This window comes from Rhineura floridana, chromosome 7 (assembly GCF_030035675.1).
Source record: "Rhineura floridana isolate rRhiFlo1 chromosome 7, rRhiFlo1.hap2, whole genome shotgun sequence".
NCBI classification, from domain to species: domain Eukaryota; kingdom Metazoa; phylum Chordata; class Lepidosauria; order Squamata; family Rhineuridae; genus Rhineura; species Rhineura floridana.
The window spans coordinates 20887645-20912510 of record NC_084486.1 but is presented as its reverse complement, the minus strand read 5'-3'; the positions used below and the strand labels follow the sequence as shown (position 1 = coordinate 20912510).

General features: G+C 44.2%; 1 protein-coding gene across 9 annotated transcripts in view; it reads left to right on the top strand.

The window, feature by feature from the left end:
* The window catches only part of OGDHL (oxoglutarate dehydrogenase L), a 103672-nt gene that overhangs the window by 40414 nt on the left and 38392 nt on the right, over positions 1 to 24866 (top strand). For all 9 annotated transcript variants that reach the window (XM_061634996.1, XM_061634997.1, XM_061634999.1 and 6 more), the window contains 7 exons: positions 7465 to 7555; positions 16388 to 16567; positions 17128 to 17256; positions 17789 to 17968; positions 19205 to 19357; positions 20283 to 20385; positions 21402 to 21530. In XM_061634996.1, coding sequence (XP_061490980.1) covers positions 7465 to 7555; positions 16388 to 16567; positions 17128 to 17256; positions 17789 to 17968; positions 19205 to 19357; positions 20283 to 20385; positions 21402 to 21530 — 965 coding nt within the window. The remainder of the gene's footprint in view (positions 1 to 7464; positions 7556 to 16387; positions 16568 to 17127; positions 17257 to 17788; positions 17969 to 19204; positions 19358 to 20282; positions 20386 to 21401; positions 21531 to 24866) is intronic.

Below are 24866 nucleotides of genomic sequence, written 5' to 3'. Positions count from 1 at the left end.
CTGTCGTCCATTCTTTCAGTGTCCTCCACTGGTGCCCCTATTGCCTCACATCCGTTCATCAAACGCTTCCTCAGAGGCACTGCTCTACGTTCACCGGCTGTAGTCCACCGTTTTCCCTCATGGAGTTTGTCAAAGGTTCTGCAGGCCTTACAACGCCCTCCATTTGAGCCTCTCAGGACTGTGCCTTTACGTCTGCTGTCCTTCAAGGTCCTGTTCCTGATTGCGATCACTTCTGCAAGACGAGTGTCGGAACTGGGTGCATTGTCTTCTGCTCGCCATCTCTGTGTCTTTCACAAGGATTCTGTTGTGCTGAAAACTGATCCTTCCGCCCCAAGGTCAATTCAGTCTTTCATTGCAATCAGGACATTGTGCTTCCTTCGTTTTGCCCGAACCCCAATCATCCTCTAGAGAAGGCTTGGCATTCGTTGGATGTTCGGAGGCTCAAGACTTACCTTTCTAGGACCCAGGAGATTCGACGAACAGAGTCTCTGTTTGTATCCTTTCATCCGAGGTCTATGGGGCATAAAGTAACCAATTCCACCTTATCCCGTTGGTTAAGGGCATGTATTACCTTAGCATATGAGTCCCTTAAGCTGCCAGTTCCAGCTAGTATAACAGCTCATTCTACTAGCTGCCACTTCGGCTGCTTTTGCTACTAATGCTCCTGTTGCTGATATTTGCAGGGCTGCCATTTGGTCTACCCCACACTCGTTTATAAGGCATTATAAAATAGATCGCTATGCCTCTGCTGACGCCTCATTTGGCAGACAAGTGTTGCAACAGGTTCTTAATGAGGATTAGCATGTGGGTGGTCCCTCCCTGTATGGGCTGCTTTGGTACATCCCGCAGTGATGGCATACCTCCTATGGAAAATGTACCATTGGTCTCACCTGAAGGGTGATTTTCATAGGAGGTATCCCATCACGACCCTCCCAGTGGAGGATGCCTAGATATTTTGTTGGGAATATTATATATGCTTGTTACGCTATTTTATTACATTTATCAGTGAAGTCAAGACTGCTGTTACTGTTATCTCGCTATTTTAGAGTCAGATTATTATGAATGTTGCTATTATGTTATGTTCTTGCTGGTAGGCCCGTTGGCCTTTTCCCCTGCATTTTTAGATATTTCTGTTGGACTCGCTGCGAATGAACTGGAGAGTGGGAGGGGCCTGACGCCCCTAGTCTTGACTTCAGAAACATTCTTGCCTTCGGACGATAGGTGGAGTCACTACCCGCAGTGATGGGATACCTCCTATGAAAATCACCCTTCAGGTGAGACCAATGGTACATTTTCCTCACTAATGAATTTCTCTGTGATTTCCCTTTATGCATTCCGTTAATATTGTCCCCTTTAATGAATTTACGGGAAGGTTTTCCTCAGTACTAAATTTCTCTGTGCGTTTTTTCTGTTAAGGATATTTCCCTACCTTAATGAATTCCGGGGTGATTTTCCCTTGTTTACAGATTTGATCAGTAGCTTTCTTCCCATTATAAATTGGTCTTTCCTGCTGACAGTGAAATGCCTAAGGAACAAAAAAGTGTTTCTTCAAGGCTTTCCAAATGAACGGTTGCAGCGCTTGGTGCGGTAGCACCTACAGCTCGCTCGCATGACCCAGCAGTTAAAAAGACGGCCCGCTGCAGCGCTCGCGAAGGCGGTCGCCATTTTACTCAAACAGCCTCACAGGCACCGCGCGGCCCAATCACTCTTGCGGTAGCACAGAGAACAGCCGTTAATTGAAATGCACCTCTTTCCACTGCAAGCGCTGAGGTATCAGAGCAATGAGGGTGGAAAAATTTAAAAGCATTTAATGATACTGCCTCCCCTGTAGCTGGTGTGGTAGCACTGCAATCAGGACGTAAAAGTATAGAAGCAGTTAAAGGTGCAGGAAACTCTGTCAGCACTGCGGTAGCAGAGCAATTAGGACGCAAGCATATGACTAAAACAAAACATACAGTTAGCCATACAGCAGAGCAATCAGGAAGGGTTGCTGCTGAGAGAGACACAAAATATCAGAAAAATGCTTCTTTACAAAGCAGAAGGGCGCTGTATCTAGGACAGCCATCACAGCAGTTGAGTACAATAAATGCTGAATTTCCCTCACAGCAGGAGGAGATTCCAGATCCTTCAGTCCTTTTTTGCTCAGATTCTGAGGAAAATGATGAGGAATTTACAGGTTTTAATATTCCTCAACCTGAGGTTCCACAGAGCACTGGGGTTTTAGCGCCTCCAAGTGATATTGCGGCTAATGGGCACAGTCATAAACAGCAGCACAGAGTTTTGCGTAAGAGAACTAATCATATCCTGCATCAATGCAACTCCACACAGATGGCCTCTCTTGCCACCTCGTGTTCAGATCAGGAACTTCAACAGGTGAAGTCTTTTCATTTAGGAGCTACAGAATTAAATTATATTAGAGAGGCTCTCATGGGTGATTTATCAGCAGAACTAGCTGCTTTTCACCAATCTTTTCAAGTGGCTCCTGTACAGGCACAACAGTGCAGTCATGCACCAGCACAAAGTCACTGGCAACACGATATACGACAGTGCAGTGATCAGATGCATCAGGCAGGTTTGCCTGCAGTTCAGCATCATGAGCTCCACACTGACCTTGCACATGCATCACCAGATCCACATGATGTGGCCAGGGGTAGAGCACAGGGCTTATTTCCTGACAGACCAGACAGCTCAAAGTTTGCTAGGCAACAGTTTTTGCACGATGATTCAGTGCTTGATTTTGAAGACGAATCAGATGAATGGAGTGATACTTCACAACCAGAAGAGCACCACTCCAATAGGTAGTTTCAGAGCACTTACTATATGCCTTTACTATGCAAGGCTATGTCGGCTTTAGATTTGAATGATGTTGTTACAGAACAGGCACCTTCTACTTCCAGAGGAGCATCTGTTCTTCCGGAAACAAAGTCTACCGATAAGGTCGTTAAGGTACCATCATTGCTCAGACAAATAGTGAAATCTGAATGGGACTTACCAGTTCAGTCTACCAAGTCAATGACGTATGCTAAGAAGCTATACTTATTGGAGCCAGAGTTTATGGAGCAGCTGAAAACTCCAGACATTGATTCTCCAATTTCTGCCTTAGTTTCTCGAAACTTCCTTTTAAGAGAAGGGGATGCTCAACTGAAAGATCTAACCGAACGGAAGTTAGATATGGCACTTAAGAAGGTCCATGAAGCGTCAGCCTTGTTGGTACGTGCATCTATAGCAGCATCTGTGTTTTCCAGGGCTGCATTATTGTGGTTAGATGAAGTTTTGGAAAATCCAGCTCAAGACCAAGACAGACTTAGGAAAACAATTTTGAAGGTATCAAGGATGCAGGCTTTCATTGCAGATGCAACAATGGATGCTACTCAATTCGCGGCTAGAGCCATGGCTGCTGAGGTTGTAGCTAGGTGTATTTTGTGGCTTCGTCATTGGGAGACGGACGTTTCTTCTCGCATGGTGTTGGCGACAACACCATATGCAGGCAAGAAATTATTTGGTGAAAATGTACTCAGTGAAGTACTGATTGAAACACGAGACAAGAAGAAGGCAATGCCAGTAACCAGTAAAAGACGAGATGACAGGCGTCCTTTTCGCTGTTTTCAGCCATACCAGTCCTTTCGTCCATCTCGGTTTGGAGGAAGGGGGCGAGATTTCCGTGTTAACAGACCAGTTTGGAGTCGTCCAAGATTCCAGTTGCGCAGCCAACAACAATCAGCACTGCGCAATACCTTCTCAGCTACCCACAGAGGTGGAAGGCAACAACGACAATTCTGACATTGCAGATACCAGTGGGAGGCCGCCTGCTGAAATTTGCACACGTTTGGCAGATGACAACATCAGACCGCTGGGTAAAGAATGCTCTACAGTATGGGTATCAGAGTTTCAGGCTACGCCTCCAAACAGATTTCTCCCGTCACCTGGTTCGGCACATCCTGAGAAGCGCAGACGACTACAACAGGCAATACAACATCTGTTGCAAATAGCAGCCATAGAACCGGTTCAGCAGCACCAGAAATTTCAAGGGGTTTATTCTGTTCTCTTTCTTGTGCCCAAACAAGGAAACAATTGGAGAGCGGTGCTCGACCTAAAATTTTTAAACAGATTTGTCAGATACCGCAAATTTTGTATGGAAACATTGGTGTCCATAAAAGAAGCTATTCAGCCTCGAGACTTCCTAGCTTCCATAGATCTAACCGAAGCATATTTACATGTGCCAATCCATCCGCAGCAACGCAAGTTCCTCTGCTTCGTTTACAACAATCACCACTATCACTACAGGGCAATGCCCTTTGGCTTGGCGTCAGCGCCGAGGGTCTTGACAAAAATTATGGTGACCCTTGTCGCGCATCTCCGTCAGCATGGGTTGAATCTTTACCCATATTTGGATGACATTCTGATTCGTTCTCACACAGCACAGTCAGCTTATCAGGACATTCACACCATACTAACCGTTCTCCACGATCACGGATTCTTAGTCAACATCCCCAAGAGTCATTTGTTCCCTCAACAACATTTACAGCATTTGGGAGCAATGATAGATATGGAACTGGAGACTATTTCTCTTTCGGAAGACAGAGTTCAAAAGATAAAGTTGGCGGTTCAACCATTGTTAGCGAAGCCTGCGGAGGACTTAATGGTCTTAGCACGGGTTTTAGGCATGCTTGGTTCCTCTATCCAAGTTACGACATGGGCCAGATTTCATGTTCGTCCTCTACAATGGACACTGTTACCATACCAGTGGCAGATAGCACATTCCATGCATCTCCAGGTTCCTCTGACGTTACGATTGAGAACCGCTCTTCATTGGTGGACAAAGGATTGCAATCTACGCAGAGGGTTTTCCTTAAAGGACCCACCACGGGAGACTGTCACATCAGATGCGAGTCTCCAGGGGTGGGGAGCTCACTGCAGAGGTCAAATCCTGCAGGGATCTTGGTCGCCTCATGAATCAAACCAAAGCATCAACTTACTAGAACTTCGGGCAGCACGGTTGGCGCTGCAACATTTTGTGCCTTTATTCCATCTCCAACATGTGCTGCTGAGAACAGACAACAACTGTGTGAAAGTGTTCATAAATCGTCAAGGAGGGACGAAGTCACTGGTTCTTCATCAGGAGGCATCTCTACTAATTTCCTGGGCAGAGCACACGCTCCAATCGTTGACAGCGGAATATATAAAGGGAGTAGAGAATGTACAAGCGGACTGGTTAAGCCGACAGCAGATGTTGCCGGGAGAGTGGCAGTTGCACAAAGATGTGTTCAAACAGATACGCAGCAGGTTCGGAAGGATGGATGTGGACCTTTCCGCTTCAGATGTCAATCATCAACTGAAGAGGTATTACACTCGCTATCCATCTCTCAGAGCAGAGGGTGTAGATGCCTTAAATTCTCCTTGGCTGAAGGCAACACTGTATCTTTTCCCTCCTTTTCCATTGCTATCTGGGTTAATGAAAAAGATAAGGATGGAGAAGGCCATGTTGTTCTACTGCCAGAGTCAATCTACTAGCACCAGATTGGCCAAGGAGGCCATGGTTCTCAGAGCTAGTCAACCTATCTGTCGAGCCCCCATGGCGTCTCCCTCTTCGACCAGATTTGCTGCTCCAAGGACCGCTTCGCCACCCCGATCTCCAATGGTTGAGCTTAACCACATGGAAATTGAGTGGGGCAAACTGCTGAGGGCTGGATTACCAACGGAAGTGGTATCCACAATATTGGCATCTACAAGACAGTCCACAATAAGAAGCTACCAGTATACCTGGGCGGCCTTTTTGAAATGGTGTAATAGGAATCATGTTACACCTCAGAAGTTGGGAATTACAGAGGTGTTATCCTTTTCAAATGCTGGTTTGAAGAATGGGTTGAGACCCAATACTTTGAGACGACAAGCATCTGCGTTGTCAACAGTCCTGTCTAAGTCTTCTTATACATCACTGGGAGCTCATCCCTATATGAAACAATTTCTAAGAGCGGCTTCACTATTGTCAGCACCTGTTCATCATCGTTTTCCAACATGGAATCTTCACAAGGTCTTGACAGCTCTTCAAAAACCGCCATTTGAACCATTGAAAACGTCTACGTTATGAATACTTTCCTTCAAAGTATTATTTCTCATAGCAATAACATCAGCTAGACGAGTATCTGAACTTGGAGCTCTCTCGGTGGCAAAACATCTATGTATCTTCCATACTGACAGATTCTACTTTCGTTCCAAAAGTTAATTCAGCTTTCACTGTCAGCAGGAAATAGTATTGCCAACATTTTGTCTTTCACCAAAGCATCCTCTAGAACACGCTTGGCATTCATTGGATGTGAGGAGAGCACTTAAAGTATATGTAAATAGGACTAGGCCAATAAGGCAAACTGATTCTTTGTTTGTTACTTACCACCCAACTACTCTCGGTAAAAAGATGTCCTCCTCTACTTTGGCGAGATGGATTAAGGGCTGCATTGCCTTGGCATACAGTTCTCTAAACATACCATTACCTTCAGGCATCATTGCTCATTCCACTAGAGCAGCAGCTGCCACTGCAGCTTATTCAACAAATGCATCTCTTCAAGAAATATGTAGGGCGGCCACTTGGGCAAACCCTAATACTTTTACTAAACATTATAAAATAGATATTTATGCTTCAGCTGAAGCAGCCTTTGGGAGGCGAGTTATTCAGCAGGTCCTGAATGATCATTGAACATTTATGTACCCACCCAATCAATACGTCAGCTCTGGAACATCCCACTTGGGGGTGCCCTGGTGCCCACTGGAGAAGGAACTGTTTTACTCACCAGAAAGGTGTTTCTCAGTGGGTGCCAGGACACCGCCAAGGCCCACCCTCGGATACAAACGACGGGAAACATGATAATAAAACGGGTGGACACTGAAGAGTCAATGATCACTCCTATCCCATGTATCATTCAGTGGAGTTGGCAGTCGCTCTGAGTAGAGACTGTATAGTTATTTTTACAACTTAAGTGTAAAATGTATGTTTTCATGATAATTACAGTTAATGTTGTCACAGTTTTTTAGATATGTATAAGTTTATATTTTAAGCTTGGCCAGACAGCGAACTAGCACTCCGTGGGAGGGGCCGCATTAACGGTCGGTTTGGAGTGTTAACTCTTTCCTGCCTCAAGCACTAGCAAGGAACACAATACCCACTTGGCGGTGTCCTGGCGCCCACTGAGAAACACCTTTCTGGTGAGTAAATCGGTTCCTTTTTATATAAAAATATTCTGCACACTTTCAGGTGGCATAAAAATTGAAACTGATAATGAAAATAATGCAAGCAAACAATGGTAAAGCTGGTCAAAACTTAAAATGGTGATTACTGTGTATGATACTGAACCAGACAATTGGAACTACATATTTAACCCTCTACAGAGGATGTAATTTTATTTGCAGATATTTACTGATTGCCCATCTATGTGGTTCATTCCTCCCCCCTCTTTCTTTTTTGTCTCCAAGAGGAAGGCTAAATGTGTTGGCCAATGTTATCCGAAAGGAGCTAGAACAGATCTTTTGTCAGTTTGACCCAAAGCTTGAAGCAGCTGATGAGGTGAGATATAACTTTTCAGAATATTGTGAGCTAGCTAGTTATCTTGATGGACACTACTAATATTATCATTTTTTTCTCCAGTTTGATTGTTTTCAGTAAAAATTAGAGTTAAGATTGTGTGTATATAGTTAGATTCATTTTCAGACTCGCGTGGATATGTAAAACATACCACTTTTGGAATAACATATAGGCTGTATTCAGACATAACATTAAACCATCATTTGCTTTTTATCATGTTTTATTGAAGAAGTGAGGATCCCAACTGCAGATGATCAAGCAAACTGTGGTTTGTTTGGCCTACTGTGTTTTGTTGCCTTCACACCAGCTTTGTGAATATCTGGCTTCTGTATTCAAGTACTTTGTGGCAGCCAAGGATGAGGTGCTCTCAGCAAGCCCTTGAGCAAAACACAATCCTGAAGCTTCTCTGTTAATCCTTTCCTACCGCTGTGCAATGACTACTCTTTCAATAAAGACATATTTTTCAGCACTAAAACTTTGCGTGAGCAAGCAGAAGGACCGGTATTAGCACTGTCTGATGTTTGCCGCTGAGGGGTGAAATAAGACACAGACACATCAGCTTGGGTTGAAACAATGGCCACTTTATTAAAACTATAGCAAAAAACCCTTTTAAAGTGACCTGCAGAGGGAAAACCTCGGTGCGGGAACTGTCTCTAAGCAAGCAGCTTGCCATACAGCTCTGGGGCGACCAGCCCCTGCTGGGGCAAGGGCAAGCTGGCTGGGGCTGATGGGAGTTGTAGTTCAAAAAAGTAATTTTTCCAAGCTCTGGGCTTCCCACGTCATCCCCCCTGGGGCCGTACAACCCTTGGGTGGATGAGGTAAGTTGGCCCCAGAAGCAGCCCATATCCTGCCCTCGAGCCATAAAGCCCTGACAGACAGGCCTCCGGAACTGCCAATCACCTCCAAAGGTGCCTAAGGGGGCCACCCAGCTGTCCTTACCTATTTCCCTTCCCGCACCTTCCCACCACAAAAGGGGGACAAATCTCTATTTTGTCCCCCTTTATCCCACTGCCGAGAAGCACCTCTCGCAGACACCTCTACAGGTCCCCCCAAAAGATGTCATTCCCTGCATCTGACAGGTGAATGCCATCGGCCCTATACAGTTCAACCCTCCAATGCTGTATGTGGGGATGCTGAATAGCCAACCCCCCGTGTTCAAGAAGAGCCAACTGAATCCGCTGGTTGACCTTCTTCCATGCCCGATCAATCCCCCATGGGTTCCATACACCACGTCAAACCTTGCGTGGGAGAATGTCTGACTACAGCAGACGTACCAAAGGCCAACGTTGCCTTATCAACTGCATGTCCTCACATGCTTGAACACTAAGGGCCTTGCCCTTCATCAAACCAAGGTCATTACCACTGAGGTGAATGACCACCACCTGCGGAACTGCCCGCACTAAACCTTGCTGGAACAAAGCGGGTAGGAGCCCATCCCAACGCATTCCTCACTGGCCAAGCCACTGCACTGCAGCCCATCGACTGAGGCCCAACTGTGAGCCCATGCTTGATTTCACAGCCGTCTGGGCTGCCCAGAAGACCATGCTGTGGCCGCATATTAGGATGCGCATCTGCTCCATCCCCATCCAGCAACCTGTCAAAAACAAATTACAACTTGTTAGGCTTCTGAATTCCCAGGCCCTCTAAAAGGGGCGAATATAGCCCTTATAAGCACCAGAGGACCAACGTCCAACAGCCTGCACCTTTGCGTGGGAAAACCCAAGACCTGCTGCTGTAGAAGCAGCTCCAATTCTAAAAGAGTGGGTTCCAAACTCTGAGGGGTCCTGCCCTAGCCCCTGCAAGGCCCGCTTTGTGAGCACCCAAAACTGATATTTTGTGAAGGGATCCCCACTTGCATGGGTGAACAAATATCCTTCTCCAGACCCCCTGGCCCCCAGAAAAACTTGCAAAGCCCGCACGGGGTGAGGTTCAGTACCTAGGAAGTGGCTAAACGCACGGTCCGCCCCTTGTATGTCTGAACCATCTTAGACCTCCTCAATTTTATGCAGGCACAACCACCCTCCATGGTGACATCTAATAGCTGGAGGGCACGTTGAGACAGGTCTTGCTTGGATCCAGCCACCACCTCTCCTACCCTAAAAGCTCCAAAAAACAGCATAAAAGCTACTGCCTGGAACAGGCTGGCTTCATAGCTTGAGGAGCATACTGTTTCCCACTGGCCCACCATACCCAATAAAATGTCCAGTGAGAAAGGGCAATGGGGATCAGGGGCGACAGGGTGTTCTCTAGCCCACCCAGCTAACACACGGTGGACCCTAAAGTCCCCTGAATGATCGGGAAAACCACCAGCCTTTGCTATAAATGAAAGTCCCACCAGCTTACCTTGAAGTGCTCGGACTGACAGGCCCCTTCTCCTGCCATCCACTAGGAATTCCAGCAGGTGACTCACCGGAATAGGCCACTCTGGCGCATAGCCTTTGCTGGCCCAGAATTCCTGAATCGCCCTGCCTGCTCTCTGGTAGCTGGCGAGTGTGCTGGGGGCAATGGAAAGGCCTATGGCCCTCTCCGACTCTGCTCTCCAATCTCCCAAATTGCATGGGGCACGGCTTCTGGCTGAGCCCTGGCCAGCAGCGCCAGCTGATGGAAACGGTCCATCTGGCTCTGTGACAGAGCATCAGCAACACTATTGTCAATGCCAGGAACATGCCGTGCCTGGAAAAGAACATTAAAACACAGGCATTGTAGAACAAAAAGTGGTCGAGGCCCATAACCCTGGTGTTCCTGGATGTAAGGGAATTGATAACATGGATTGTAGCCATGTTATCACACCAAAAACGGACCGTAGAGTTCCTCAGCCTCTCAGCCCACAAATAGACTGCTACCACTATTGGGAAAAATTCTAGAAAGGTCAGTTCCTTGGTCAGCACTTCCTGAATCCATGCCTGTGGCCATCACCCATTACACCAGGAAGACCCAAAAACTACCCCAAATCCAAAAGCCCCAGACGCGTCAGATTGGACTTGCAACTCTGCCTCCGGGAGCAGGTCCTGCCTCCAAAAGGATATATCATTGAAATCCTGCAGGAAAGAGGACCACACCACCAGGTCGGCGCGCAACACAGCTGTCACCCTGAACCTATGGCGGGGCCGTAAAAGCCCATCCATAGCATCATAGACTCGTCTCAAAAATGCCCGACCTGGCACTACCACCCTGCATGCAAAATTTAGGTGCCCTGCCAACTCCTGGAGGGTAGAGAGGGAAGGTTGTTTAGTCTCTGCAACTTCCTTAATCTTAATTTGGAGGATCTCAAGCTTCTTGCTGGGCAGCCTACAACACTGCCTCCCTGCATCAATTTCTATACCCAGGAATGTCAAGGCAGGGGCTGGGCCTTCTGTCTTTTCCATGTCCAAAGGAACCCCTAGTTCCTCTGCCAGGTCCCCAAACTGTGCCATCAGGTGCTGGCATTCACCCGTGCCAGCCCTACCCGCAAACAGGAAGTCCAGATAGTGCACCACTGCATTCAGACCTGCCCGCCTCCTGATCGCTCACTCCTAAAAGGAGCTAAAGCGCTCAAAAACTGCACAAGAGATAGAGCATCCTATGGATAATGCCTGATCCATATAGAATTTGCCAGTAAAAGCAAAACCCAGCAGCTCAAAGTCAGCAGGGTGGACGGGCAGTAGTCGGAAAGCGGACTTGATGTTACATCCATGAATGCACCCTGGCCACAAGACCACACCATGCACACTGCAGCATCCAGTGAGGTGTAGTGGACTGTACATAGACTATCAGAAATGAAATCATTAACTGATTGCCCTCGCGGGTAGGACAAGTGGTGAATCAGCCTGAACTCCCCTGCTGCCTTCTTGGGCACAATACCCAGTGGGGACACCCTAAGGTTGGGGAGTGGGGGTGATTGGAACGGGCCGAGCACCTGCCCTGCCTGCACTTCCTCGTCAATTTTCAGTTGTACAATTGCCTCCATGCCTAGCACAGATTTAAGGTTTCAGGATATGAAGGCGGCCCGTGGGCCGGTGTAAGGAATTTGAAAGCCTAAAGAAAAACCCTGCAACAGAAAACATGCGTCCCCGACCACTGGGTAACCAGCAAGCAAGGTCTGCAAAACTTCTAACTTAACCGGGGAGGGACTCTTTTCCCTGAGAGGCACCAGGTGGGGGCTGCTTTCTGCCCCCTTGCTGATCCCTGCCTCCTCTCCTATAGAACCTGCCCCTGGGGCAGGCTGTGCAAAGGTGTGCCGCTCCACAAATGGAACATTCGTGCCGGAAACGACACGGGTTACGTGCACAACCCCCCTGGGAACTAAACTCCCAGCACAGCAGCTGTTGTTGAACCCCTTGCCCCGCATTAACGTGGGGGAAGGGTAGCAGCTGACTGCCTGCTCAATAAGTGCCCGCTATCACACCTGTCCCCAGTCATGGCTTGGGCTGCTTCCATGAACTGCAGCCATAACTCTGGCTCCTTCTTGTCCCATGGCAGTGTCCTATCGCACACAGCCCACATACGAAAGGCCTCATCATAGGACAGCCAGTCCAGTCTGGAGAATTCTACATACATCCTGTATATAATATCCAGATACTTTGCTAGAGGCAACCCCTTCAGAGGCTGTCTTTCCATCAGCACTCCAGCGTAAATCAGGTACGCTGGCAGCCAATTGGCCCAGTTCGGTCCACCCTCTTACGTCTGGGCCTTTCAACATCACCCTCACCCTCCTTTTCTTTATCCTTTTTGGGGTGCTCTCTATAGAGCAGGGAAAATAAATCCACGTACTCCCCTCGCCAGATTTTATCCTTGGTCACTGGGAGCAGGTGGAAACCCAGTGTCATGGCCCCGTCAGAGGACTCCTCAGATGAGGACGACTCGGGAGTAACAGCAGCAGACCCAGGAGCAGCAGGAGACACGGAGGAGCCTCCTGAGAATCCAGCTCTTTCTGCCCCTCAGCTGCAGAGCACCCCAGGGACAGCAGAGGCCCTGCAGCCAGACACAGACAGTGAACAGGATACTCCCCCCTCACCTGCAGAACGTAGACAGCAGAAGGTCAGGCAGAAGAGAGGCAGGCCTGTCTCCTTAAGGCCCAAACGCTGAGGACTCACACCTGCTGTCAACCTTGCTCTTTATAAGGCACACCTTGGCTGCAGCCTGTTGCTGACTGCAACGTCAGGCGTGGCTTTGTGTAGACCTAGTTTCCCTGCAGCATCTCTTTGACTGACCTCCTTGGCAATTGATCCCGGACCTCCACTGACCTCACTTCTGGACTTCTGACTCGGCAAGTACGCTTCGGATAGGCCTGGCAGATTTACAACCTGACTGCTGGCTAAGGACTTTCCTTCCCTGCCAAAGACCCAGGAATTTCCAGCTCCCCCTGACACTGCTGATGCAGTGTAGAGCTGACACCCTGGGTGATAGATGTATCTCCAAAAGGAATGGCACCCGCCGCTACTGACCCTAAAGGATCCGACAGAGCACCTTGTCCAGTGGCCGCAGCTGGTTGTTCACCTATCAGATATGGCTGATGCTGCCACTTGTCCCCTCCCAGTGTGCTGCCACACCTGATTACACACAGCCTGTAGTGATCGCTGGAGACCACCTGGCATCCCCATACCAGACCAGGTGTGGGATGCGCTACTCGCATCCGCTCTGGAAGGTGTAGCAAATGCTGACCCTGAGGCCCCCGGCCCCCATAGAGACCACCCCCATCCTGACCACCCCGGTGCCTGAGCAGGTTCTACAGACTCACCTGCTCCCACCAGCCACCCTGATACACTAGCTGCCTGACCCTCCCCAGCTGCTGCTGATATCGCACCAGACTCGGGTGCAGCCGCTTCCCATTCTGTTCCAGCTGCTGCTGCCAGTGTGGGAGGATTCACCGCCCCCCGCTCACAATCTGGGTCAAATGAGGACGGGTCTCCAGGGCATCCAGCCGTGCTAAAATCAATGCAATAACATCTTGGTTAGCCCTTTGCTGCTGCCCCTTGGCACTGGGACCCCGTGCCATAGCCTTAGCTTGCTTCGGCCTGGCAACCACCCCTGTGGAAGTCCCAGGAGTGGCTGCTAGTTCCACAGCAGCCAGGGGTTGCCTGGGGTCTTGACCCGATGCCACCTTCCCCCGCTGTTCCAACGCCTTCAGGCGCACTAAAATAGCAGCCCATGGTGGCGCCTCCTCCTCATCAGAAGAGCCAGACAGCGGGGGTGCTTTGGCGGAGGCCCACAGGCCTTCCCTTTTCCTTTCACCCCCCTTTCCCTTTCTTGGGTGGCATTACTGTGTTGACTTATATTATTATTATAATTATAATTATTGTAATTTATTATTATTATTATTATTATTAATTATCCACTGGTGACTGTATGTATGATTCCTTATTCCCTGCCCTGTATCTCCTTCTATTTTTATTTTATTCTATTTTATTTTATTGTGTGTATGTAGCCACTTGCTTAAACCGGCTGCCTAAGCAGCCCTGAAGGACGCCTTGCACCACCCTACCCCAACTGCTGGGGGGGGGGAAGCTAAAGCGTCCGACTGGCTAGGCCCCTTTAATGAGGCCTGCTCCAGCCGCCGTCACTCCCCGGTGTCCTATGCTGCCTCCACACAGCCACTTGGCCACCTTCAATCCCCCACTGGGGAAACAAAAACGTGGGCCTAATGCGGCCCATAAACGTGGCCTCTTCAGCTGCCGCAACTGTGAAGTGTCGCAGAATGGCGCTGTCCACACGGCTGTGACAAAATGGCCACCACAGCTCTCCGACGCAATGCTCTGATGCTCCGTCCTCTTCTGAGCCGTCGCTCGCCAAAGTGGAGGATAGGAGGGGCAGCCTGGACTTAAATAAGCCCCAGAATTCTGCCCCTCTATGCCACACGTCTCGCGCTCCTAACAGCTGCGACCCGCAACATTGCCCTTTGAAAAGATGGCAGCGGCAGCTTGGCCCCCATCCGCAACTATGCCCTGCTTGTCCAGTCTGCGTGGGCTAGTGGGGCATTTTAAAAGGGGGTGGAGTAGATTGTTTCAGAAACAGACTTTAGTGGGAAGTGAATGAAGTGGTGGTTGAGAAAGGCTTTTAGATCAAACTGTACAACTGAACTGTTGGTATATCTTGCAAAGAGCAAGGTGTGCTGTTGTTGGATATGGGTAAATGTGCCCGTGACCCCTTCCCCCCCCTTGCAAGACTATTGCAGAACCAGCCAGTTGGGCTGGAGAGGGAAGGCTTGTCAGTAAGGAGGTGGATGGGAAAGGAACCTGTTGCCAGGCAGAGTGAGGAGGGACATTGGGAGTTAACAGAGAGCCTAGACACCATGTTGGGCTGAAGCTGAAAGCTAGCTTTATTTCCCCTCCCCTTCTCTTCATCTAGTGGCCCTGAGGTTTATACAATTAATACTAATCTACTAAGGAGGAGGGGTAACAATTCAACAAATTAAACACGAACAAATAAACAAAATTAAACAAGGCATTTCTAACCATAAGATCCATGATGTAATTTTTGCTGGAGATGCTAAAATGGACTTTGAATATATGAAGAATTTTAAGTCTTCAATATGATAAATTAAAATTAGTGCTATCATAAAAGGGCTGCTCATCTGCAGGAATTAACTTTTTTCTTCTTAGGTTTCAAACAGTGCTCACAGAATATTTGACCAGTAAATTCTTTAATAGGCTAACAAATGACCGTCTTTGTATATGTGGAGCCGGCCAGACATTGAAGACATTATGGACTATATCCAGTACTGCCCTTTACACAATTTACCTAGGGATAGATTCCTCTATTCCTTCCAGAACTTTCCAGAAGGTCAATCAGATTTCAAAATTATATGACTGCTGTTTGATATAGATGACTTTGTTATGTATAGGCATTAGCAGTGAGAAAGTTCTGGAGTTCTCTTCTCCCAGGCATTTTCGCTTGTGTTTTAAATTGTTTTTATATTGTTTTAAATTTTTAAATTGTGTTTTAAATTGTTTTTAAAATATGTGTTTTAAATTAAATTGTATATTTGTTTTAATGTTTTTGGTTGCTGTAAACTGCCCAGAGAGCTTTGGCTATGGGGCGGTATACAAGTGCAATAAATAAATAAATAATAAAATAGTGTTGACTGCTCATCATATTTTAATCTCAATGATTTGAGACAGAAAAAAAATACTATTTGCTATACTATGCTGTAAAATCCCATGCAGGCCTGGGTAGACTACCCGGACCTTTCAGCTACTCGTCAGGGGATTATTCTGCTCTGTTGACATGCAGTCACGAGCCCTAACTGTTCTGTGGGCTTCCAGATGTTATATAATTTCTCAGAAAGGCAGGCGGATGTAGCTGGGTGTCACCTCTCAAAGGCAGAAGGTGGAACATTTGGTAAGGGTATATCTCAGGTAACATTTTTTGCAGGCCGTGTCTGAGGAGGGCACTGGAGTCTCCTGCAAGTTCAAGGTGTGTCTGTGGCAGATTATTCCTGCTGGGGCTGCTGCCAAATAGGATCAAGGGATCTCTGCTCAGAGAGATCTGTGAAAGTGTCAGCAAAAGTCTCTTCGGTGTGTGAGTGGTTTTAATTTCTAGCCACTCTTCCCTCACATCTCTGTAGCCAGGCAGACAGCAGGGGTGGGGTCAGGATACTGAGTTCGGATGTAATGATAAATCACGCAATGCAAGCTGAGAGTCACAAGCCATCTTCAAATCATGATTTCAGATTGTGGTTTGTTGGATCCAATCAAACCATAGCTGGCTGTGGTGAATTCTGATGTACAAATAAGCCAGAGTGTAGCTAAGCAAACTATATTTTAGTGTTATGTCTGAACCCAGGCATACTGATGATTTTTTTGAGTGTTTGAATTTTCACAGTTTCTTGGGTCTTAGGGATCTGGAGATGTAAAATATCACCTGGGAATGTACCATGAGAGAATCAACCGAGCAACAAACAAAAAGATCACTCTGTCACTTGTGGCTAATCCTTCTCATTTGGAAGCAGTGGATCCTGTTGTACAAGGGAAGACTAAAGCTGAGCAGTTTTACCGAGGGGATACTGAAGGAAAGAAGGTAAAATTGCCTGGATAATAGCTTCTGCTTCACCTCATTTCTAATAGGCAAGTCTACAGTAGCTTTCAGCTATTGAACTAAAGATACAACTTCAGTCTTCAAAGTACATTTTTACTTCAGTTGAGCTGATAAAGCAAAAGATGCACGAGGTACACAGCTTGCCCTACTCTTTAGTTTTGAATTAATCACTTTCAGTTTGCATGACTGTTTCTTTAAAGAGCTCTGATCAGAAATTAGTTTTGTTGGTCTACTTTGAGAAGGGAGTGGGAGCAAGATCCCAACTCCTGTCTGGCAGAATGGCCTGCTGTCAAACCATGTTGCAGCAGATGTTGCCCATCTGTAACCCTCAGTTGACTCCTGGATGGCCTCATGCCCTCAAGAGCCAGATATGGACCAGGTACCATCGGTTGTTGATAATTTCGGTGAAGCATCAGATTCTTTACAACTTGTATATTATGTTAAGAAAAACAGTGCAGTTGAAGTAGGGAGATGTGTTTATTTGAAATTTGTTGACTGATGGACTACACCAGCATTTTTTAAATCCATCTCCCTTAACTTAGGTTATGTCTATACTTTTACATGGTGATGCTGCCTTTGCTGGGCAAGGGGTTGTTTATGAAACCTTTCATCTGAGTGATCTTCCATCATATACCACGAACGGCACCATTCATGTTGTGGTCAACAATCAGGTAAAAAGCACAGACATGTTTAGGATTTGGGATTTCATTAATAGCTTTTTGGCATGTTGGTTTCATGATAGATGGTAGAGAAGCACATTACATTCTTCCCTTGAGGCAAGGGTTGCTCTATGGCTACAGGAAGACTTTGCGAGACGGATTCCTAAAGAATTTTAGAAAATGTTAGCAGAAAGGCTGGAAAAATTCCAAGGGAAGGAAGAAAGTAGTTTCTTCTGTTGTTTATGCAGGTTCACTCTGAATTTAGAAGGCAAAAAGTTTTGTTACACATGTCAGAATTGATTGTGAATTGCCATGGAATAATGCTATGGCTTTTTGGCCACCCTATCTCCAGCACCAATAAAATGCTGATAAATTACATAAGAAAATAATGAAATAGGATACCTTTCAAAATTTGCTGGTCCTAACAGAAAAAGTATACAATACTGCCATATAAATAAGTCTGTTACTTGAACCTGGAACTTCAATGCTTAAAACACTTTGACACATTGCCATTAAAAACTACCTGTAAAATATTGCATTTTAGATTGGCTTTACTACTGATCCACGAATGGCTCGCTCATCTCCATATCCAACTGATGTTGCTCGGGTGGTCAATGCACCTATCTTCCATGTAAATGCTGATGATCCTGAAGCAGTGATGTATGTCTGCAGTGTAGCTGCAGAGTGGAGAAACACTTTTAATAAGGACGTGGTTATAGATCTGGTAAGTACTGTCACTCTTTAATCAGGTGGCAATCCAAAGGGCCACATATGATTGTCCTTGCATTTGCATAGTGGGGCTTTTTAGGCACTAACTTCCTGCTACAGCTTTTTGTGCCTCCAAAAGCCTCTCATGAGGGTTGAAGAACTCAGGAGCAACCTTTTTTATTTATTTATTGCATTTATATACCTTTCTGCCAAAGAACCCAAGAGGATTTATTTATTATTTATTATTTGATTTATATCCCACCCTTCCTCCCAGCAGGAGCCCAGGGTGGCAAACAAACACTAAAAACATCATAAAAACAGACCTTAAAATACATTAAAACAAAACAACATTAAAAACATTTTTTAAAAAAGCTTTCAGAACATTATTTTAAAAAGGGTTAAAAACATATTATTAAAAAAAACATATTAACAAACAATTCTAACACAGGCTCAGACTGGGATAGGTCTCAACTTAAAGGCTTGTTGAAAGAGGGAAGTCTTCAAAAGGCACCGAAAAGATAGCAGAGATGGTGCCTGCCTAACATTCAAGGGGAGGGAATTCCACGCTAAAGGTCCATTTCCTATAATGTGCAGAACGAACCTCCTGATAAGATGGTATCTGCAGGAGGCCCTCATCTGCAGAGCGCAGTGATCGACTGGGTATATAAGGGGTACACCAAAACTAGAACCATGAACTTGGCCCGGTAGCAAATGGGCAGCCAGTGCAATTTTCAGCAGCAGGGTGACATTTTAAAATGTTAATACAATTTTAAAATGTTAATACAAGCAAATAGCACAGAATATTCTCAGGCCCATTTCAGGAGCTGATGGCACTGGCATTCTGGCATGGGCTTCTCCTCATCTGCCTTCCCTTAGGCACACAGGTTTTAAAGAGCCCCAAGAATTTAACTGTAGATTTCCTAGTGTTTTGATTTCTGATGGTGGCGGGAAGAGTACCAAGCTTGTGTCAGAACTGAGTGAGCTAGGACAGAAAGAAAAATGAAAAATTCTGCTCATTGAGAAGACTTTTCTGGAATCCCTTCATGAGATCAGACTGGGTCTGTACAATTTAATACAGTATGAAATAAAGAAGAGTACCTCTTGGTGTGTGCAATTTCTTTTTAATGGCTAAATTGTTTTTTTAAGAACTAACTGTTGGGAACCACAAACTGTAAAGTAAATTCTAGAAAGAACAGAACTTTAGAAAGCATCATAATAATCACATTGACTGAAATAAGACTTTTATTTGTAGGTTTGTTACCGAAGACGAGGTCATAATGAAATGGATGAGCCCATGTTCACCCAGCCTTTGATGTACAAGCAGATTCACAAGCAGGTGCCTGTGCTGAAAAAGTATGCTGACAAGCTAATAGCTGATGGAACAGTAACACTGCAGGAGTTTGAGGTAACCATGCTAGCAATGTAGAGGGCCATTTATGGTACTAGTTTCATAACAAGCAATATTGCTAGTGTGTGTTGTTTTAATTAGTTTTCTTTGTTTTGATTTTTCTTTTTAGTTAAGGAATAAGCCAGGTTATTTCTGAAATCTTTTAAATAAATTATCCTTAGAGAAATTCATTTGTTGTCCCAAGAACTTCAAACAACAATGAGAATGAGGAGCAAGAGCAATATGTGATTGATGAATAATAAATAGAAAGAATGAAACTCATGAATGATTTCTAATGTGGTAGACCAATTTTAGTAAATTTATTCTGAAGAATTGTTTTTATGGTTTCTGATATTTGCAGTAAAAGGGTACTTTGTATCCATAGATTGCTGGAAGATTCAGATGGTGAAAATCACTAGCAGATTGCTGCTTAGAACTGTATTCTGTAGAAAATAAGTTAAAACTATTGTGATTTAACAATACAATTAGGGGACAATTTACCTTCTTGTAGTGAGAAAATAACTGTAATTTTTGTTCGGTGCTAAGATTTGCAGGTTTAGCAGCCATGATACCTTTCCCACCCTTCGATGATTATCCCTTCCTTTGTTTCTAACTTTGTGCTTTGTAGGAACTTGAAACCTCTGATGTGCAGTGCAGTGAATGTGTGTACAAGCAGACTCCGCCCAATGTCCTCCTGATTCCCCCCTCACTCCCACTGCATCCCCCCAATGTATGTGTGTGTGTGTGTGTGTAGGTAGGTAGATAGACAGATGGTAAAATAATAATAATTAGTTGCTTGTATCAGCAACTAAAGGGTGGTCTGTGGTATGAAAAGAGTGAGTGCTGTTGCTTTGATGCCATTATGGTTTTCACTAGCCCCATATGATGCTGCTGTAGCATTTGTCATATGAAGTCTCTCTTCCCCAACCCTACTGTTTTATAGGAGGAAATTGCAAAGTATGATAAGATTTGTGAAGAAGCTTACACTAGATCCAAAGACAATAAAATTCTACACATTAAGCACTGGCTTGATTCACCCTGGCCAGGTAATAAATGTTATTGTAAATGGCACTGGCTGCATTTGCATGTCACAGTAAAACATGGTTTCTTGTGATGGGAATGAGCATGTTTGGGCTTGAACCCCCCCCCTTTCCTTTTGTCTGAGGTGGTTGCAAGAAGGAAGCTGTAGAACAAACTTTGGCTATAGCTCATAGTGTGTCTGGGGGAGACAAATCATGAACTTGGATTTGGACATAACACTAAGCCAAACCATGGCTTAGCTCCAGGTATTATGGCAGCAGGAGGACTAGGGGTGGAGTGAAGTGGCTGCAGTTTCTGCTGTGTGTGACCACATGGTTTGGCTTAGCATTACATGTGAACTGTGCCTATGGCAGCTTCCCATTCATTCTTTCCCTTACTGTCTGAAAACTGCAGCAGTGATTTCCCTTCCCCTTGCTTTGTAGCTGTATAAAAACGGCTGACACATTTCCCTCCCCAAAATGACCCTCAAATGATTCTAGTGACATATGATTTATATGATTAGAAACAAGGAAAAATTTGGGTGAGCAGCTACCACCATACCAGCATTTTTTAATAATAAAAAAGGAAGCATTTCACCTTTCACCTCTCCAAAATTACTCTCCTGTTTCAGGGCTTGTCTGAAATGTCCCCCTCCCCCCCCCTCCAGCAAATTCCAAAAGTGGACTGAAGGTCAGTTTCTATATGCAAACAAATGAGTCATAAAAAGCGGAACTCTTTCCCCCCATTTCCCAGGAACTCCAAAACTCTTGGGAGGATGGGGGGGGGAATATAAATGTAATGAATGAATGAATGAATGTATAAATAAAACTACAAGGGCCCCGTTCAGGACTCCAGCCAGCCCAGAACAGCAACACTCTTGTTATGGGCTGGAGGTACAATTCAGCATTTTGTTGCATGTCCCCACTTGTTTCTAACAGGTAAATTTGTGGTTGCTTTTTAAATATGGGATGGGATTTTGCTAAACAAGCAGGATCTTTCCAGTAGTTCCTATACTTTTTCAATATTTCTCCCTGTGTTTCAGGTTTTTTTAATTTGGACGGAGAACCGAAGAGCATGACTTGTCCTCCTACTGGAATTCCTGAAGACATGCTGACCCATATTGGAAATATAGCCAGCTGTGTGCCTCTTGAAGGATTTAAAATACATGGCGGTGAGACCTTAATTCTTAACAATGTTTGCAGCATTAGCTTCCTTTGCTCTGAAGATGCAGAGTTTGCATATTCAAAGTAGAATGTTTGCCATGGAATTTTAACATGGCAGCTCATGGTGGCCTATTTTTTTGGTTCATATATTGGACTAAGGAGTTGGCAAGACCAGAAAGGCATGCTGGGATAACCCCCCTCTTTGATCTTTACCCTGATTTTGTGACATTTGTGTAAGACCAAACCACATGATTCTGGGTTGCAATAAGGTACGAATTGCCATAAAAAAGTTGAACCTTTATTACTTTCTCAGGAAGCAGGTTTCCTGTTTCCAGATACAGATGTCATGGTGTTATAAGAAGAACAATATTTTTTTGCCCTAAGTTTCCCAATAACCCAGAAATGCTTGAAGTATATCCTTGTAGGCAGAAGGGTAATCTTAAAATCCAGGGGCTAAAAGGAATCTTTAACCTTTGATTTTTCACCCTACCTCATTTCTAGAAGAGTGGAAAACCTTCTGTTTTACTCTTCCTTTCGGTGTACTCCTATGAAGCTAAATTCCTATCAAGTGCTAGACTTTTTATACATATGTGTGCATGCGCACCCCCCCCCGTCTTATCACATACACTATCCCTGTGAGAAATATCTCAATGTATCAGTCTGGGAAGCTTTGAGGTAGAAAACTCTCTAGCCTGATTTCTCTTTGTTGCACACTTGGAAACTTCAGACATAGTGTCCCTAGCCCAAGCTGCTGATTTTGACTATACATGATATTGCTATCAACTAACAGCTGCAAGTGCCCCTCTGTTCTATTTTCTTGAGTTTTCACATCACAATAGATGCGATCCCACTCTTTCCCCTTTATTTCATTAGGATATTGCTCTCTTTTCCTCTTCTATGAACTAATTTTTAGTTCTTAAGGGTTGTGAATGAATTAGGATGTTAGGATTAAATGTACCCATGAATTAATATTTGATATGCTGTACCACATTGATTAACTTGTAACCAAACTCCTTTCACCCTGCTGTAATAAATAAATGCTTTACCATTTCAAATTAGAATTCTTGTGGGTGCAAATCTTTGCCCACTGACTGATGAAAAAGACAAGTTAACTGTCCTTGAGGAATTATTGTGGATTGACTGATCTTTGGTGGTTTGAACTCTTCCACATGATTTATTGTGGTGCTAGTTCAGCTGTACATTTACATTTCTCCATGTGAAAATGTATTTTTTAAGGAAAAATGTTTCAAGTGATAGCTTACAGCACTTGCAGATGATGAAAAAGTAGAAGAGAGAAAGTGGTTGTTTGAACGAGGCTGGAAAGAGAGAGCTCTCAAGGAAATCAATAACATCTTGGAGATTGAATATCATTATTAAAAATGCCTCTGCAGAGATTTTTGCCTCTGGTGACCAGTGTCCTGGTCTTCTTGACAGAGCCAGCAATTGCCTTTGCTACATGTTCCGTAATCTGCATTGGTTCATTCTCAAACCTGGGTCTGTAAATTCACATTATGAGCTGCATAAGATTTGAATAATGTTTTTGATCAGCACATCTGCCTTTCTTTTATTTATTTTCCTTCCTCTGAGATTGATCAGCAGGGGTTGTTTTATACAATTAAAATTCCTGAGAAGTTATTACAGCAGTGCTTTCAATTACACATCTTGAATGTTTTGTGTTCAAGTGGCATGTAATTAATATAAATTTTCTTATTAAATCAAAATATCATTATTCATTAGTAAATATCTGGGGGAGCCTTTGTATACAAAGTATATCTTGTAGTTCTGTCCTCTGTTGCTATGCACTTGATGTGTAAAGATTTTATTAAATGCATACACAAGTTCCTTTTTTTTTACAATAATTTTTATTCAAATTTTCATAAAACATAGAAAACAAAATCATAAAACATTCAAAGACAAAAAACAAAACAAAACAAAAATGATTAAACAAAAAAATAAAATAAAATAAAATGTTGACTTCCCATTTGTCACATATCAAATCAGTTATAGGTCTACAATATATAACAATCCTGTCTCTTAAATCATATTATAAAATCACTTTCCTCCAGTAGTTATCTTAATTAATCATCAAATCTCATAAACATTACTTTATTCTTTCCACAAAAAGTCAAAGAGAGGTTTCAATTCTTTAAGAAATATATCTATCAATTTTTCTCCAAATAAACATGTCAATTAATCCATCTCGTTAATAATTATAATAATCTTATTGTCATAACCATAGTCCAAATAAACATTTCGATTAATCCATCTCATCAGAATCTGTTAGGTCCAATAATTTCAATAGCCATTATTCCATTATCCCTATTAGTTCCATCTTCCATCTTCAATGGTCCTGTTAAGTCCAGTAATTTCAGTGTCCAATCTTCCATTATCAGTATTCCATAATAATCTTGCTGTTGTAGCCATAGTCATATAATAAGAGTCTGATGGGAATTTCCTCTATCCCAAATATTTTCTTGCCATCCATTCTAAATAAGTTGCTGAAATACTGTTGTAAAGTCATATCTGTGTTCTTCTTTTTTACAAAATGCACTGGCTCATCTCTTAAGAGTTTTTCCATTGTCACATGGCTGCAGTTAATTCCATAGATTTTCTCTATATCAAGCTCCATCACATCATTCCAGTCCAGAAGATTATCCAAGCCATTGATAACTTTATCTCTAATATCTTCATTAATTTCTTCAGAGATAACGTTAAATTCCAAACAGTAGATTTTATTTCTAAAATTCATAAACTCCAGATCTTTTTCCAATTCCACATTTGTTCCAATCTCCAGGGCTTGTATCTTCCCTTTATTTTTTCTTTTCTCATCTCTGATCTCATTCTCCTCTCTCACAGGGTCCCCTATTTCTTTAAGCTCCTGCGTCATTTTGCTCAGTTCAATTTTCAGCTCCTTACTACCCTGTCGCAGGGTTTGTTTCGTTATCTCAATCTCATCCATTATTTTCTGAAACATAATTACTTCCAGATTCTCAGCCACTTTCTTGATTGCCATTTTTAAAACCACGAAAACAAAGCAAAACAAAAATAAAGAAGAACCACTTCTTATTTCAGCAACAATTGGGTTAATATTCCAGGCTTGATGACATCACAGTATAAACAGAGCAACCTGCCTTATCTCTCTTGTGCAAGAATGCAAAACAAATTTAGTTCCCAGCATCAAAACAGTTAGTGGCGTCGTGAAGAAGCAGATTCGTCAAAATAAAATAGACCAAAAAGAGAATAGTCCCAGACAATATAATATTCCTCGGAATAGAAATCAGGAATAGAAATCCCTCTTCTGTTTATTATCTTTAGAATGCACTTCCAGGACAGCTTTTTGCGAC